Source organism: Bubalus bubalis, chromosome 2 (genome assembly GCF_019923935.1).
Source record: "Bubalus bubalis isolate 160015118507 breed Murrah chromosome 2, NDDB_SH_1, whole genome shotgun sequence".
NCBI classification, from domain to species: domain Eukaryota; kingdom Metazoa; phylum Chordata; class Mammalia; order Artiodactyla; family Bovidae; genus Bubalus; species Bubalus bubalis.
In genome coordinates this window covers 121811298-121830017 of record NC_059158.1, presented here as the reverse complement: position 1 = coordinate 121830017, position 18720 = coordinate 121811298, and the positions used below count along the sequence as shown (strand labels likewise).

Below are 18720 nucleotides of genomic sequence, written 5' to 3'. Positions count from 1 at the left end.
ACCATGGGGAGCCCAACATGAGCTTGAAGTGCTCACTCCCTGGGACGGATCTTCACCTGTGTGATCTCCCTTTTCCTCTACATTCCCTTCTAGGGGACCTGACCTGATCACTTTTCTTCCCTTCCTACCTGATTTGTGGTTGTTGTTTAGTCACTAAGTTGTATCCAACTCTTTTGTGACCCCATGGACTGTAACCTGCCAGGCTCCTCTGTCCATGGGATTCTCTAGGCAAAAATACTGGAGTGTGTTGCCATTTCCTTCTCCAGAGGATTTTCCTGACTCGGGGATAAAATCTACATCTCCTGCATCAGCAGGCGGATTCTTTACCCCTGAGCCACCAAGGAACCCCTCCTACCTGATTACATGTGGATTTTTCTTACTGACCTTGATTGTATAGGAGTCTTTCTTCCACTTCCTAGTTTCAGTAGGAACTGTTCCATATATAAGTGTATTTTTGATGATTCATGGAGGAGGTAAATTCCATGTCTTCCTGCTCCACTATCTTTATCAATTTCCATTCCAGATACTTTTTATACTATTTTCTTATTTAATTTTCAAAAGAGCATGTTGCCTCCTTGCTTATAATCCTCTGCCTCCTTCCGTCATTAAACTTACTCAGTATGCAATTGAAGTTAACCTATTTACGTGTACATTGATGTGGTTGTTTAGAGTCATGTCTCACTCTTTGCAACCCCATGGCCTGCAGCACACCAGGCTCCTCTGTCCTCCCCATCTCCTGGAGTTTGCTCGAACTCATGTCCATTGAGTCAGTGATACTATCACTGACTCATCCTCTGTCACCCCCTTCTCCTCCTCGCTGGTGGCTCAGATGGTAAGGAATCCGCCTGCAATGCAGGAGACCAAGGTCGATCCCTGTGTCGGGAAGATCCCCTGAAGAAGAGAATGACAACCCACTCCAGTATGCTTGCCTGGGAAATCCCGTGGACAGAGGAGCTTGCCGGGCTAATGACTGAATAAATAACACGTTCACTTTTACCTATGTGGATTGGACCACATTTTACCGTTCTCTATAATGTTGGAGCCTCACCAAGCACCTGGCAGTGTTGGTACTCAGTACATAAGCCTGTGACAATGTATCTATTTAGGAAATGGAACTAAGATTAGTGGAAATTTGTCCAGTGCCATGTAGCTGTATATTGTCACCCTGCTTATTTAACTTATATGCAGAGTACATCATGAGAAACGCTGGGCTGAAAGAAGCACAAGCTGGAATCAAGATTGCCAGGAGAAATATCAAGAACCTCAGATATGCAGATGACACCACCCTTATGGCAGAAAGTGAAGAGGAACTAAAAAGCCTCTTGATGAGAGTGAAAGAGGAGAGTGAAAAAGTTGGCTTACAGCTCAACATTCAGAAAACTAAGATCATGGCATCTGGTCCCATCACTTCATGGGAAACAGACGGGGAAACAGTGGCTGACTTTATTTTTGGGGGCTCCAAAATCACTGCAGATGGTGACTGCAGTCATAAAATTAAAAGACACTTACTCCTTGGAAAAAAATTATGACCAACCTAGATAGCATATGAAAAGCAGAGATTACTTTGCCAAACAAAGGTCCGTCTAGTCAAGGCTGTGGTTTTTCCAGTGGTCATGTATGGATGTGAGAGTTGGACTGTGAAGAAATCTGAGCACCGAAGAATTGATGCTTTTGAACTGTGGTGTTGGAGAAGACTCTTGAGAGTCCCTTGGACTGCAAGGAGATCCAAGAAGTCCATTCCGAAGGAGATCAGCCCTGGGTGTTCTTTGGAAGGAATGATGCTAAAGCTGAAACTCCAGTACTTTAGCCACCTCATGTGAAGAGTTGACTCATTGTTAAAGACTCTGATGCTGGGAGGGATTGGGGGCAGGAGGAGAAGGGGACGACAGAGGATGAGACGGCTGAATGGCATCACTGACTCGATGGACATGAGTCTGAGTGAACTCTGGGAGTTGGTGATAGACAGGGAGGCCTGGCATGCTGTGATTCATGGAGTCGCAAAGACTCGGACGAGACTGAACTGAACTGATGTAGCTAATAATAAGTACCAGGTTTGCATACATGCCTGTCTGACTTTGAAACCAATCTCTGTGGCAGGGTAGTGTCCTCAGAGGGCAATGTGACAGCCTCCTTGGCCATCCTTAGTGTCTGCCTCCCAGGCTTTTTTCAGTGACAGAGCATCTTTAGACTCTCCCAATGTCTAACTGCCCACCTTGGGCTGAGTGGAGTGAAGAGGCCAGATCGTGTTGGAAACTAACCACAGAAACAAGTAAAAAGGAAAATGATGCAGCCCAAGCATTCACACACAGTCACACCTAAGCTATTGAAAACTGTGGAATTTTCTATTTGGAGTATGTGAGTGGTTTTTCATATCACTGGAAAATGCCACATTGAAATGTTCTCATCCAGCTCTCCAGAGTGTAATATCCTAGCCAGAAGACTGTCAACATCTCAATCTTATTTTAAGATGAGGCATTTTGGGTCATCAGGAGACTTATTTTTAGAAGGAATTCTTTTTCTCGGTAGGTTTTGAAATTTTTTCCTGTCCAGCAATTAAGAAATTGTGACACAAATTACTTCTGACCTTTTGATTCTGAGAGCTGTTCTCTGGAAGTTCATCGGAAGCCTGTATTCTGTCTTGAAATTTTATTTTTCAAGAGCATTTGGGGCATCTCATTAGGTGATTAGGACCTGGGTGTAACCACAAAGAGGTAATGGCCATGGTCTGGTCAGGGATGCACATATAAAAACCCAACGGAAGGAAAGTCTCCTCTAAAGAAAGCAGACAGCCACGTTGGTAGGTGTGGTCTGCATTAAAGTAGGTTTTGTCCCCTCTCAACCATGGTCAGGTTCGCTCTACATGATACAACCAGCCGAGAAAATTGCCGCAAGTTTTGTTACTCATTCACCTCAAGAGTAGCCTTCTAGGAGCCTTTTGGTTGCAAGTGATAGAAACTCTGCCTGGAATGGTGGTATAAGCAAAAAAGAGCCTTTTTCAGCTCTCATAACAGGAGGTGGGGGTGTCCATGAAGGTAGGGGTCCCAGGAATTCACCTGCCTTGTCATCTCTCTCTGCCCTTGAAAACTTGCTTCACTCTGCCTCCCTATCACCTGGGGGACCTCACCACAGGCTGCTTCGGTCTCCAGCACCCTCCCACATCTGTGTGTAAAGTCCTAAGAAAGGGTTCTCCTTTGTTGGTTACAGGCTTCCCTTGCAGCTGAGCTGGTAAAGAATCCGCCTGCAATGCAGGAGACCTGAGTTCGATCTCTGGGTTGGGAATATCCCCTGGAGAAGGGAAAGGCTCCCCACTCCAGTATTCTGGCCTGGAGAATTCCATGGACTGTATAGTCCATGGGGTTGCAAAGAGTCAGACATGACTGAGGGACTTTCACTTTCACTTGTTGGTTACAGGTCAGGTCACATACTCCTCCTCAGCCAGTTGCTCTGGCCAGGAGGTGGGCTTGTTGATCGGCAGCCCCTCTGGAACAAGAGAGAGAGTGGGAAACAGTGATTCCCCAAAGGTAGGGCGTCGCTGTTACTAAACCAGAGGGTGCTGGGTATTCGTGATGGCTGTACTGCCATGAGCCTGTGTTCATAGAAGGTCCTTAGGGATTCTGTCTAACTACACTGGATGGCATTGACCCGCAAGAATCAATGGCTAATATGTGATCTGCCCTCCTCATGCTGTTATTTCTCTGCTCTGATGTTGTATTTCCAATTAATTTTACAAAGTCTTCTTAAAGAAAATAGCTATAATTTATAGGTATTTTAAGTCTTCAGCATGGTTTCTTTTCTGCCAGACAGCTGACAGAAATAACCCCCTAGATGGAATGATCTTTTTCTTCAGCAACCATCTACTGAGCAGTACTACGTCCCAGGCAGTGTCAGGTATAAGGACAGGGATAGAGTTATAAATTCTCACTGAGGCATGGTGCTCCCCTGAGGAGCCCCTGGGTAGGAGTCAATCAGCCTGTAAAAAGAAGAATTGCGGAATAATGTAATTCATATGTTTTCAAATGGATGCCATTTGCTACTTGATTGGTGTTGCCACTCGAAATGTCAGTATCTGCCCAAAGAGAAGTGACAGTTGGGTATTTTTTATACTGAACTTTTCTCCTGTTAATAGGCAGAATGGATGACTTTAAAATTATACCCAACTGAGGTGAAATGGAAAGTAGTTGTTCAAGAGGTCTGGGGACTGGGTGAAGATACCAGTCCCCAGGACCTTGCCTGAGTCAGAAGGTCATGGGATGCTAAGCAACCAGGAGTCCCTGACTCCTCTGGAGAATCTGTCCTGAGCTAGAGCCAGTGTGATTTCTGATAAGCTTAGAGGTGAATGTTTCTAATCTCATCACCTATCCCCACCCAAAAAGAAAAACCATTTTTCTAGCAACATTGGCATGCAGGATACAGGAGAGGAGCTGCCCTCTTGGGGCCCTACTACTGCGACACAGGTAGAAAAACCAGGTTGGGATCAGGGTGATAAGGGCTGGGGAGGGAGGGATTTTTTAACCCCCTTCCTCCTAGACTCCATTTCTTCACATAAGGTCACAGGTAATAGACAGGTCATATTCTAAATCTGTAAACTTCTGGAAGGCCAAGATTTCATCTTCCATCTCTGTGTTTCTGTTGCCTAACACATCATGTGTGTATGCTGTGCTCAGTCACATCCAACTCTTTGTGACTCCGTAAACCATAGCCTATGAGGCTCCTCTGTCCATGGAATTTTCCAGCCAAGAATACTGGAGTAGGTTGCCATTTCCTTCTCTAGGGGATGTTCCTAACCCAGGGATCAAGTCCACATCTCCTGCCTTACAGGCTGATTCTTAACCACTGTGCCACTTGGCAGATCATAACACTCAGCAGAAGCCTCTTCCAGTCATCCATCAGCCTCAGTGGAGACTCACCCATAGCCATTACGGGTAACTCTCCCTCCTGTGGATCCTCTGATGCGTGGATCAGCTCCTGTTGTCTTCTTCGTAGCACTGCTCACAAGGCACTATTTCATTTGTCTCTGCCTCTTTCCCAGGACTAGAATGTATACTGTCAGCCAGAGCTGGGAGCATTGTATATCACCTTTGCCATAATGGGGTTTTCATAAACATTTGTAGGAGGAAAGAAGGAAGGAAGGAAGGAAGAAGAAACCAGAAGACCATGCAAAACTCTCTCTTTCTCTGAAACAGTGAAGGCTTGGGGAGAAGGTGGCATGTACAACACCTTTATTTATGAATGAGCAGGTATTAACTGACTAGACCATGAGGGTCCAGAGGTGAGGTTTGTGTCTTTTTCCATGTTCCCAATGCCTAACACTTTGTCCTACATGTAATAGGATCTGAGTAAAGGTTAGTTGATGAAACAAAGGAAAGTGGTAAGAGAGATTTAAACCAATCCGAATTTAGAGATGAAGAAATTTCCCAGGTGGTTCAGTGGTTAACACTCCACCTGCCAATGCAGAAGATCCCTGGGTTGAGAAGATCTCCTGGAGAAGGAAAAGGTAACCCACTCTAGTATTCTTGCCTGGGAAATCGCATGGACAGGTCCATGGGGTTGCAAAAGAGTCAGATACAACTTAGCAACTTAACAACGATCAAAAAAACCCTGTAAATCTGGAAAGAATGATGTTAATAATATGTTTGTGTGTCAGAACTGCTCCAGGATTTCCTAAATTCTAAGTTATGCAATATGTAAAAACTAACAATGCAGGGAATGGTATTGTGGTATTAGCTAATGAATTGGCCTGGTGGGATTGTCCCAAGCCACACAGCCTATATAGCTTATACCCTTTCAGGTGCTTTAGCAATTTGGATGAAGACATAGGAATTAGCTTCATCCGATTTAAGTGTCATTTAAAGCTAGAAAAGAAAAGGTGGCTAATACATTAGAGAGTAGAATCAACATTCAAAAATAGATTGAAAATTTAAGCCCAAACTATTTTCTTTTTTTAAGTAAGCATGAACTCTTTTATTTCAGAAAAATAAGTTATGCCAATTCAGGATTTGATGAGCATGCCATCTGACCTGACATTAGCTTGTGTGGGTAAAAGTGGGATGTTTGGGGTTTTTTACATGCCTCTGCGCATGGAGCCCAGACTTATGCTTCAAAAACTCAGCAAGGCTGCATGAATATGGGTCTTTGAAATTCATGGGATTTCATTAGTGGGAGTCAAGAATATTGAAAAGCACATTTATGTATGCTGTTTCATTAATGGCAGTAGAGTGTAGATAAGGGAAAGTGGGTGGTCCCATCCCAGTCTGCTGTGCTCAGATTCCATCAGGAATGCTTGAAAAGGATTATGAGCTAGGGTATGTCCAGGGGAGAGCAGCCAAGATGGTGAAAGGAGCTGACATCTTCTTGTAAAGCTTGGAATGCTTCTGTATTAGAAAACTTGAACTGTTATATGAGAGTGATTATACTTTATCTCTGTGGCTTCAGGGAGAAATGAGCATTTATGTTTGAGTTTGCATGCTGTTTCTGCTCTTCATTTCTGCTGACTTTTACTCATGAAATTGTGTATGCTTTTGATTTTTGACTGTAAGTTCATTCTGCTTGGAAATTTCTCTGTCGAGACCTGGAATTGGAGCTCTTTTCTTCCAGAGAGGATTTTCTTTTGCTCTTACGTGCACCTGGGCATACCCAGCTCAGGCCCATTGTGCATGTAGTAGGTTTTTGATATCATTCAGGTAGTGTGTGTGTTTAGATTATAGAACTTCACAAGGGCAAATCCGTTCTAACAAAATCTCATTGCAGACTTTTTTCCTTCCTACACCTGTGCCAAGGATTACACAAAGCAATTGTTGAATTCTAAAAATCAAAGCTTGAGATCAATTGATTTTGGCAGATACTCTGAAGAAAAAGGGCTTCCCTGGTGGCTCAGATGGTTAAGTATCTGCCTGAAATGTGGGAGACCTGGGTTCGATCCCTGGGTCAGGAAGGTCCTCTGGAGAAGGAAATGACAGCCAACTCCAGTACTCTTGCCTGGAAAAGTCCATGGATGGAGGAGCCTGGTAGGCTACAGTCCATGGGATCGCAAAGAGTTGGACACGACTGAGCAACTTCACTCACACATTCAAGAAAAAAGCCAGCCTCCATGGGTACACCTACCTCCTGGATTCTCACTTTCACTTTTTGGCTTTCTAGGATTTCTTACATTTTCTAGCTCATAGATTTTTTTAAGATTAAAAAATAAATATTTTATATTGCCTGTTTACTTGTTTTCAGTGGGAGGGTAATTTTTTCTTTTTTTAGGGATCCCTTATTATTGACAGCTTTAGTGGCCATATTTTAATGGGGGGACATAGGAGAGATTCCTATATCAGGAAGATTCTGTTCAGTTCGGTTGTTGAGTCGTGTCCGACTCTTTGAGACCCCATGGACTGTAGCACGTCAGCCCTCCCTGTCCATCGCCAACTCCTGGAGTTTACTTAGGAAGGTAGATGTATAGATATGACCCTTTGGGTGTCTTCCATTATGAAAGTATATAGTTTTAGCTAAAGTAATCATTTTTTGTTTCTCTTAGGAATTTACTATGTTGAACTGGACTAATATTATTGAATGACATTTATATCTGGTTCCCCTTAGAACAGAAGCTGCAAACATCTGTCAGTTATTAGAAAACATTGAATCTGCACTAGATGCCATCTTAATCCACCCTGTCGTTTTGAAAGCACGTTCTTAATCTGAAATTGTTGAACAAAATTAGATTGGCATTTTAGCCCTTGCTGTAATGTAAACACAAATGGAATATTTATAGGGGGTTGGCATTCTTTGAGAGACATTGGGCTTTTCAAGTAGAAATCAGTTAACTTACCCCAAGGACTTAATTTTTTTCTGTCAAGGATTTACTATAAAGCCCCTTCTATTCTCCATCTGTCCAATGTAGTCTCATCCTTTAAGATCCAACTTGGTCAGTTCCAGTTTTCTTGTGAGAAGACTCAGTGAACAGAATGTCAAATGAGCCATACTGTTTCAGAGACCTTGGTCTAGTTCTTTTGGCTTTGAGGAGAGTATTTGAAAGAAATGAAATTTTTCAGTTACTTAACACAGAAAGTGTGTTTCAAATAGAGGACAGTCAGCTTTCTGTTGACTAGATTAAGAATTCTCTTCAGTTCAGCTCTAGAATAAATGATTTTTTTTTCTGTTCTAAAACTAACTTCCCATTAAACAAAGAAGTTTGCATAGCACCATCTCTAGACTTAGGCAAATGGAGGAATTCACAAATTTATATGTACTGTGAGCTTTTTCATGTGCCTATTGTTCATTTTAATTGCACTGGAGAAATGTCAGATGTGGAAATGGCACTTAATATCCTGACATGAATGCTTTGCAGATGCGAATTTAAGGGACTACACAGAGCAATAAGAATTGCTACCTAGCAACAAGAGAAAGGATTTTGAAAGCCCATGTTTGCTTGGAACATATACTGTCGTAAGAGTTGTTTAATAGTAAGTTTATATGGAGACTTGAGCATCCTTTCTGTGAACTACAAATATTTTCTCTCTGATTGGTTTGAAGCAGTTGTCTAGTAAAAGTGGAATCAGAAAACTATCCCCTCTTGGTGTTACGGATGGGCCCACTGCACTGGTAGAGCTGTGTTAGTGAGGCTGTCCCAGTCGGTGAGTTAGCTAGGCCCCATGAAGTAACAGGGCTCAAAATTTTTAGTTTCAAGAGCCTGTACAAACTCTTAAAAACTACTGCATGGTCATTCATTCAGTCGTGTCTGACTCTTTGTGACCCTATGGACTGTGACCCACCAGGCTTCTCTGTCCATGGGATTTTCCAGGCAAGAATACTGGAGTGGGTTGCCATTTCCTACTCCAAGGAGTCTTTCCGACCCAGGGATCAAACCTGCATCTCCTTAGTCTCCTGCATTAGTAGGCAGATTCTTTCCCACTGAGCCACCTGGGAAACTAAAAATTACTGAGGAGGTCCTAAAAGCTTACATATTAATTCACTTGCAAATAATAATGATAAATGTTTTACACATTAGCATCAGAGCAGTGATACCATCACATGTCATATAGCAGCTGGAAAATTTCATTGTATGAGCATGAGAGAATGAGAGAAAAAAAATCGTATCTTAGTATCATTGTGAAAAGGATTTTGACCTCAAAGAACCCTGAAAGGATCTTAAAGAACCATGTGACTAAAAATTTAAAGTGAGAGAGAGCAGGAGAGCCAGTGAGCCTGGAAGTCCTCTTTCCAGATAGCAGGATAGCTACTGATGTTCCTGTAAGAAAGTTTCTTAAAAGTGTCAAAGGCACAGTTTCCAACAAGGCTGTGTTTGTTGCCAGGTACACTGATAAGAGGGTGTGAAAGCTAGGTGGAAAATGTAGTCGGGACCCTGGCCATAAAAGCAGTTTACCAGCAGGAAGGCATGCTGAGAGTGGGAGACATCATCCAACTCATGCCGGGTACAGAATAGCACTGAATGTGTACATCCCTACCCCCTCACCCGTGCAGCCTGGAGAAAGCCTTGCTGGGAGGTGACTGAGATGGGGATACCCTGCAGCCCACTTGCTCATAGCTTGGCCTGATCCAGAGGCAAAAGGACAGTCGGAGGAGGTCAGGGCAGTCAAGACATCCTGACGTCAAACCTAGAGACACACCATGGGGGTAGTCCCTGTGTTGGGGAGCTAATTCCATTTCAGATATCAATTAACCATGAGATAGAAGGTTTGTGTAAATCTGCTAGTAAAGTACTGAATAAAATGCTCCGAGGATATGCCAGTGACATTTTGGAAATCGGTATCAAGGAATCGAAGATGAAGGTTAAAACCCAAATCTGAAATTAACTATAAGAAGAAAGCTACTAAATATGTAACAAGCTAAGTGGACAGATTAATAACTTAGTTCAGGATGATGCAGTCAAAGTGGAGGAGATATAACTGGTGAGATTGTATGTGTACATGCTCAGTTGCTCAGTCACGTCCGACTCTTTGTGACTCTATGGACTGTAGCCCTTCAGGCTTTTCCATCCGTGGAATTTTCCAGGCAGGAACACTGGAATGGGTTGCCAGTTCCTTCTCCAGGGAATCCCTGACCCAGGAATTGAACCCCTGATTCCTGCGTCTCCTGCTTTATCAGGTGGATTCTTTGCCACTGAGCCGCCTGCAAAGCCCAAGATATAATTAATTATAATTATGTTTCTGACAAGTGGCTTGAAAATCAAGGAGTGCTCTTTCCTTCCACCCTCCCCCTTTTTTATACTCTCAAATAATTTTCAGAAATAGTTCTTCTTCCCTAGACTACAGGTGGTAAATATCTTGATGTGCCCAGTGTTACATTTTTAAAAGTTAACTCCAATATGAAGAAACTCAGATAAGCTGGAGTATGTTAGTTAACATTTTCCAAAAATTTCAGGTGTCAGGGCTAGCTGTGTTGTAATACCAAATGCTTATTTTTCCTGTTTCCTTTACGGCCTCCCAGCTCACAAGATGGAAAATGATGTTTCTTGCCATTTTAGGCAGCCACATCCTGCTGGTTGTCTCCCACCTCCAGAGTTGTTAAGCAGCAAAAACACTCATCGTCTGTTAATGGTGCCTCTGAATTATTCAGGGAAATTCTTAACCAAAATAAATGGTGACTATACCGTCCAGTTCCTCCTTTTCACATTTTTGTCTCTTCCCCATAACTTTCAAACTTATGATCACTGTTAAAACATGCACAGAGGATCAAATATTCAAATAGTTTTGTTGCACTTGAGCTTCAGACCAGTGATTAGCTTGGAATTGGGATGTTTCCAGTAAAGAAGGCAGTGCGGCTATAATGGGTGTTCATTGGCAGGTGAATGAAGCTGTCTATTCTGTGATCACCCGAGACAAGTTTTAAGGACTCCTCTTGGAATAGGGTCGTCTTTCTTGATTCTTCTTCCTGGGGCTTCCCTCTGGTGTCTTGAGGCAAGTGTTGTTTTCATCATCTGCACCAAGCTGCCTCCAAGTGGCCATCTGCCTCCTTGTTTGCATGGTTTCTTGGTATTGTTGCTACATTCATCTCATCACCCCAACCAAAACTCTCTCCCTTCCTCCCCTCCAGTCCTGACAGTCTCTATGTCCTGTCCAGCCCTTCTTCTCCATCCCCTCATCTTTTTACACAGTTTCAGGACCTTTATCCTGGTCTCTTTCAAATCCATCCTCTGTGCACACCAGAAGAATAGAAATAATACATTGTCCCATGGATGGGGGAATACTTTGAAAGGCTGTTTCTTTTCATTATAAGTGCTACTGAATGGTTAAACTCTTTAACCATATACTTACAATACTTTGATGAAAGTGAATCAGTTCATGATTTTTGATAGTTCCAGAATAATCTCAAGTAGATATTAAGATGACTATGTTTTTCTTCATATTTGAGACCCTATTACTTATGTGATTATCAGCCTAACCCATTATATATCCCTGTGCTTCTGCACATGCTGTTTGCTTTGCCAGAAATGTAGATTCTCTGGGTATGGCCTTTGGCCATTGTGTCACAGTCTCCTCTGGAGTGAGTTTTACACAGGACCCTGGGGCCCCATGGGCTTGGTTGTGGCCACCTGCCCAGCAGTGTTCCTCCCAGATGAGGCAGGTTGATTAGCCCACTAAGGTGAGCTAATTAAATCCTTTGGTTCTTCTGTTTGTTTCCCACAGCAATCTGAACTGTCAGCTGAAGAAAATCCAGAAAAGTTAGGAATCTCCCAACTACATCGGCGAAAAGTCATTTCCTTGAACAAGCAGATTCTGCAGAAGACCAAACAACTGGAAGAGGTTGGTGTTTTCTTTTCATAATTTCATTCTAGTAAAATAAAGCCATTTTTCAAGAAGGGAGAAACTAGCAAGGAGTCAAGATCGCTGTGTCAGAAAGATCAAAGGAGGCTGTAGAACAGGGGATCGATGTAATCTGGCCCTTGGGCAATCCAGCCTCCACCTGTTTTTGTAATGCATGCATACATGCCAATCACTCAGTCACATCCAGTTCTTTGCGACCCTGTGAATGGTAGTCTGCCAGTCTCCTCTGTCCGTGGAATTTTCCAGGTAAGAATACTGGAATGGGTTGTTGCCATTTCCTACATCAGGGATCTTCCAAACTCAGGGATTGAACCTGTGTCTCCTGCATTGGCAGGCAAATTCTTTACCACTGAGCCACCTGGGAAGCCTGTTTTTGTAAATATTAATAGTTGTATTGAAATATATGCATATGCATTTGTTTACATATTTTCTGTGGCTACTTTTCAAGCTTCAGTGGGAGAATTGAGACCTACAAAACCTAAAATATTTTTCTACCTGGTCTTTACAGAGAACATTTCCCAACCTCTACTCTAAAAGAAGATCACAGGGCAAGAAAAGCATTAATTAATTCACACAGATTAGCTGAGCACCACTGTGCTGAGCACTGAAATAGGCCATGGTGGTGAAAGAAAAACAAGTTACGATCTCTGCTCTCAGGGTCTGGAGGTAGTGATGGGAAGACATATGCCATCACTTTTTTCTGTCTTTATCAATTTAAATGCTTCAGCTGCCTTTTTTTAGATTATAGGGATAATCCAAGTTCCCTGTAAATAAACCAGCTACTATGGAACTGTATGAAGATAAAAATGAGACTCCTGGTACTCGTCCAGTCCCGCTCCTTAAAGCAACCCACTTTTCTAGGCTTTGCAAGCTCTTAAATCTGCTCATTCAGCTGGGAAAGGCAGGTTGTTTGGTTATCAAAACTGAGTTTGGTTTTCACTTATTTTATCACATATATCTCTCAGTAATAGTAATGGCAGCTGCTGCTGCTGCTAAGTCACTTCAGTCGTGTCTGACTCTGTGTGACCCCAGAGACAGCAGCCCACCAGGCTCCCCCGTCCCTGGGACTCTCCAGGCAAGAACACTGGAGTGGGTTGCCATTTCCTTCTCCAAGGCATGAAAGTGAAAAGTGAAAGTGAAGTCGCTCAGTCGTGTCCGACTCTTAGCGACCCCATGGACTGCAGCCTACCAGGCTCCTCTGCCCGTGTGATTTTCCAGGCAAGAGTACTGGAGTGGGGTGCCATTGCCTTCTCCGATAGTAATGGCTAAAAAGGACTTTTTTTTTTTTTAGAGTAATTACAAAGTACTTTTCATAATTAACTCATTCAGTTCGTGTAACATCCTTATGAAGGAGGTACTATTATTATTCTTATTTACAAAGAACCTGAGACACAGAAGTGAAGTAGTCTTGCCTGTGGTCACACAGCTTGTTAGCGGTAGAGCCAAGACTGGAACATATAGATCTACCTCGTTCTTTCTGATGCTGCCTAGTGTGACCTAGTATATATGTTCTGTGGCTTATTTAACCTGTTCCTCTATTCATGAGGGTTTTTTTCCAGGATTTTTTCCCCAGTTGTAAGTTTATGCCATGATGAACATCTTTGTACAGTCATCTTTGTACAAATATATAAATATTTCTGTAAAATGGATTTTAGGAAGTGGAACTGCTGGATCAAAAAATATATGCATTTTCAGTTTTTCTAGAAACTGTCAAATTATTCACCAATTATTTTACTAGTTTACCCTTCTTCACATAATAGTATGTGAGAAAATCCAGACTCTTTAAATCCAAGATAATCTCCTGTAAGGTCATGTAGATCAGAGGCAACTGGGATACCTGCAGCCTTAGTGATGGGAGCCACAGAGTAAGTCTTAGGCCACAGAGAAATGGGAGGAGGAGTACAATAAGGGAAGGAATGAAGAACATCTCATGGTCCAACAGGGGATATACTGTAAAGGCAGAGAACAGGAAGGCAGCTAGTAGCTAACTGACAAGAAACCTGAGATTGAGGAAAGAGGACCCAAAGAAGGTGTTAACCAGTGGGCTAAGTGTTGGGGGGTCAGTATAGGGGTTCATGATGAATAAGAGGATGGAGGTGGGAGAATCATGGAAGACTCTAGCAAGACAAAAACTTAGCTAAGCTACTGGGACAGTTCCTGTTAGAGAAAAGATGAAGGAAGCTCTTATTAGTTTAGTTAATTAAAGAGAAGAGAAGAATCTTCCCTTCCTTAGCAAGTTCCTACTTCCCTGCCAGGATCCAGCCCTCATGGGTCTTTGTTGGTGAAGCCTTCTTTGATGAGCAAGCTGACTCTTTCCTTGGCTTCCCCAGGCCTGTCTCTGGCCAAGCTCTTCTCATACTTTAATCCTCAGCTTACTGGTTTAGCAACTTGAGGGGCAAGGTTTGTGCTGTGTTCTTTGTCTTCATACATCTCATTTGAGCAGAACCTTGGGTAAATGTCAGATGGGTGGGTGGGTACAGGGTTGGGGGGTGGTGCAGGAAGGTGGGTGAAACAGGTGGGAAATGGCAGGATCTCTTCCTGGAGCTTCAAGAGTTAAACCATTAGGATTTCAAGAGAAAAACAAACTTCCTCCAGAAATACTCTCATCCACCAGTGATACAGATAGTTTAGTAGGAGTCCTTATTGCATAGATGGCTCCCTTTGCAAAGGGAGAGGCCAAAGCTCCCAGCTTCCCCTGCCTTTCTCTCTCCTGTCCTCTGCTTGTGATGGCTTCCTGAGAGGCCTGGCTGGAAACGCATCAGTCATGAAGATGGGTAACTCGAAGCACGATTTAGGAGTAATGATGGTGTAGGTGGTTTAATTCTAACTACATCTGTAGATGATGTAATTCTAATAGGTCACTTACAGGCTCAAACATGGGCCGAGTTGAAAGTTCCCTGAAAATCCTGTGAGTAGGACTCCTTGCTGTATCTTCTGGGGCCTGGGTTCAATCTCGGGTTGGGGAACTAATAGTCTCACAGGCGGCATGGCGTGGCCAGTAAATAAATGAATATATATTTTTAATGGGCTGAGTTATTTTGAAATAATTGTTGAGACATAAGATATAATTTCTCATTGTTAATTTGTATGCAGGTAACAACTGAAGTGTTTGATGAGTCTAACTGGTTTTCTACCACATCCCCTCTTCAAAAGTAGAAATGTACAAACCCTTTCAGCTTTGAATAGAATGTTTTCAGATATCTGTAAAAGTTCATAGACAGCATGGGATACACCTTTTTTGGTAAAGAAAAGGGAAATGACATTTTTGAGATATAAGTTTATGATCTTGTGATTTTGAACAGTAAATGTAATTCACCTTCTTTCTCTTCATTGAAGTCCTGACTCCTTTCTCCAATCTGACATTATTTGCCTTCCTGTCAGATTTTATGCTAGGGCTTCCCAGGTGGCACAGTGGTAAAAATCCCCCTGCCAATGCAGGATACGTGAGAGAGGCGGATTCAATCTCTGGGTTGAGAAAATCCCCTGAAGTATGAAATGGTAACTCACTCCAATATTCTTGCCTGGGATATCCCACGGACGGAGGAATCTGGTGGGCTACAGTTCATGGGGTTGCAAAGAGTCGCACACTGAGCAACTGAGCATGCACACACAAATTCTATGTTAGATTCTTGAGTGCAATTTGTATCCTATGAACCAGCATGTTGATTAACTGAATTGATTGTAGCCATATAGTAAACTCAGACCTGAATTTGAATCTAAGCTTTATCAGTTATCAACTGAAATTTTAATGATTTACCCCTTCTGAATCTTTACTTTCTCATTTGTTAAATAAGAATAATGTCTTCTTCCATTGAATGTAAGAATTCATTGTTAGGATTCATGCAGAATACCTAGTACATCACCTGACACATGGTTGGTGCTAATTGAATCTAAAATGTCCACATTTGCTCAGCTTAAATCTTTCTGAGCTCCCATTTTCTCATCTGTAAAACATGGATACTACCGGTATCTGTGCTGTTGTGAGGATCAAATGAGAGCAGATGTCTTTTATCTTTCATTTACAGCTTCAGGCAAGTCATACTGACCTACAAGCCAAATACGAAGGAAAAAAGAAAACCCTGACAGAGGTGAGCAGATTTCCTTCCTCCATGGGTCTTGTTGGGAATTGTTTGACCTGCACTACTAACGGGACACTCACATCATCAGTCCATGTGGAGGGGTCACTGTCTCTTTCTCAGGGCTCAGGTCCATCTGGACAAAGGGCAGTCACACAGTAGCATGTCTCGAGCCATGTTTATCCATGTTACCATGTTCTAAACCATCAGTGTCTTGGGTGGAGGGGAAGATTGCCATGAGCTGCAGGAAAGCTTCCTGAGGACAGAGGGCCTAACAAGCAGGGTGGCCATGTGAAAGAACACAGAAGATCATTCATAGTAAATGACTCCTGCTCCCCAAGCCACAGGCTGGAGAAAGTACCAGAACACTGGATTCCTTGAGAGTGAGAAGGTCTCTCTTTGTAAAATGACACAACTACAGAGGGTATAATTTGTTGTTCAGAATTGGCAGTGATGTCCTGGTAGAATGGGGGAAGGAGTCTGTGGAGGAAAATGGGGTGTATGTCTGTTTTGACCCCATGATCCATTTCCTAACCCAGATTGCAATGGTACTGTCCTCCATCAGCATCACAGCATAGCTTACCCACCACTTCCAATTACCTAGGAAACCAGGTGAGAAAAGCAAATACACAAGATGCCAGCTCTGGCATGAGGGGAGTTTAGGTCTTTCTATTTCTGTCCCTGTTTCTATAGAAAGCTAGTCCTCATCCAGGTCTGAAAAGCTCTCCTCCCTGTGACTTTGGTGCTCAGTGTGAGGTCCCCACCTAGTACTTTCTGGACCATGTGGAAACGAGACTGATCTTCAGAGACATTTCTGAAGCCAAGACAGTCCCTATTTTTGTATTTTTTTAATTTCACATGAATTTGTACTTTTAAAATGGTAGTTTCTCTAGCAGTATGCAGCACTTAGTTCCCTGAGTTGTTATAAACCTGACAAAGCTTTGTGATTCTGACCTGGACTGGCCTCTTCAGTTATTGTCAGAATGTTTGAGAAGGCAGGCATGAGGATAACAAATTAGAGGAATTTTTAAAAATTCTTTCTAAAGATGCCCGTGTTGCATTTGGACATATCCGCTTTCTTTACACTGTTCTGTGATTCCATTCCTTTCGGATTAGATAGGAAGCTCCTTGGTGGAACCCCTGCTGCTGTCTTCCTGTGCACACTCCACAGTCCTGGCTTAAAGGATGCCAAGTCGTGGACCCGTCTTTGTATAACAGTCTGGAAAACATTCAAGGCAGAACATCTTGATAAAGTCCTAAGTGGCTGTCAAGTCACTTTTGGTACTAAAGACTGAATCAAATATTTTTTGAGCTTTAGTTTCCAAGCTCTTCCAAGACTCCAAGGTCTCAGTATTTCTGTTTACCTTCTAAGGTCTCATGGGTCAGTCTGGGGGCAGGGCGATGGTTTCTGCTGAGTCAGAGATCTCCATTGTGTTCCTGTGCACTGGCTTTTGGAACTCAAGTAAAGGCCCTTTCATTTTGGGCGAAATTCCTCTTGGTAGATTGGATCTAGGCTGGTCTCTGGAGAGAGATCAAGCCCTGAGCCTTTGGAGTGGGTGCGCTGACTCCAAGACCCTAGACAACCAGAGAACTAACCCTAGGGAGTATCAGATAATGAGAACTCACACAAAGGAAACTGCCTGAATACAAGACCCAGCATTACCCAACCACCAGTAGCACCATGTGCAGGATGCCTCATCTAAACAACAAACAAAACAAAAATACAAACCCAATCATCAGCAGACAGGATTACTACCTCACTCAGCCTTGCCCATCAGAGGAAAAACAAACAAAAACTCAGCATAAATCACACCTATACAAAGCTTACACAAACCACTGGACCAACCTTAGGAGGGCAGAAACCAAAAGGAAGAAAGAATTCAAGCCTGGGAAAAGAAGACCTCAAAGATGGAATGGGGAGGGAGGAGGGAGGAGGGTTCAGGATGGGGAACACATGTATACCTGTGGCGGATTCATTTTGATATTTGGCAAAACTAATACAGTTATGTAAAGTTTAAAAATAAAACAAAATTAAAAAAAAAAAGAATGAAAAGGCAGAGAAATACTACACAAATGAAGGAACAAACTAGAAACACAGAAGTCCAAATAAATTAAGAGGAAATAGGCAAACTACCTGAAAAAGAATTCAGAATAATGATAGTAAAGATGATCCAAAACCTTGAAAACAAAATGGGGAAAATTCAAGAATCAATTAACAAAGACCAAGAAGAATTAAAGAATAAACATGCAGAGACAAACAACATAATTACTGAAATTAAAAATACTCTAGAAGGAATCAATAACAGAATAACTGAAGCAGAAAAACAAATCATTGAGCTGGAAGATAAAATGGTGGAAATAACTTCTGAAGAGCAGAATAAAATAAAAAGAATGAAAAGAACTGAGGATAGTCTCAGAGACCTCTGGGACAATATCAAACGCACCAACATTCGAATTATAGGGGTCCCAGAAGAAGAGGAGAAAAAGAAAGGGTATGAGAAAGTTTTTGAAGAGATTATAGTTGAAAATTTCCCTAACATGGAAAAGGAAATAGTCAGTCAAGTCCAAGAGGCACAAAGAGTCCCATACAGGATAAACCCAAGGAGAAACACACCAAGACACATACTAATCAAACTAACAAAGACTAAACACAAAGAAAAAAATACAAGGGAAACCCCATACACTTAATAGCTGATCTTTCAGCAGAAACTCTGCAGGCCAGAAGGGAATGGCAGGATATATTTAAAGTATTGAAAGGGAAACATCTACAGTCAAGCTGACAGTACCCAGCAAGGATATCGTTCAAACAAAATTGATAGAGAAATAAAAAGCTTTTCAGATGAGCAAAAGTTAAGATAATTCAGTACCACCAAACCAGCTTT

General features: G+C 42.4%; 1 protein-coding gene across 2 annotated transcripts in view; it reads left to right on the top strand.

The window, feature by feature from the left end:
* CCDC93 (coiled-coil domain containing 93) overlaps positions 1 to 18720 on the top strand; it is a 106861-nt gene that overhangs the window by 60860 nt on the left and 27281 nt on the right. For both annotated transcript variants that reach the window (XM_006066638.4, XM_006066639.4), the window contains 2 exons: positions 11625 to 11741; positions 15788 to 15850. In XM_006066638.4, coding sequence (XP_006066700.4) covers positions 11625 to 11741; positions 15788 to 15850 — 180 coding nt within the window. The remainder of the gene's footprint in view (positions 1 to 11624; positions 11742 to 15787; positions 15851 to 18720) is intronic.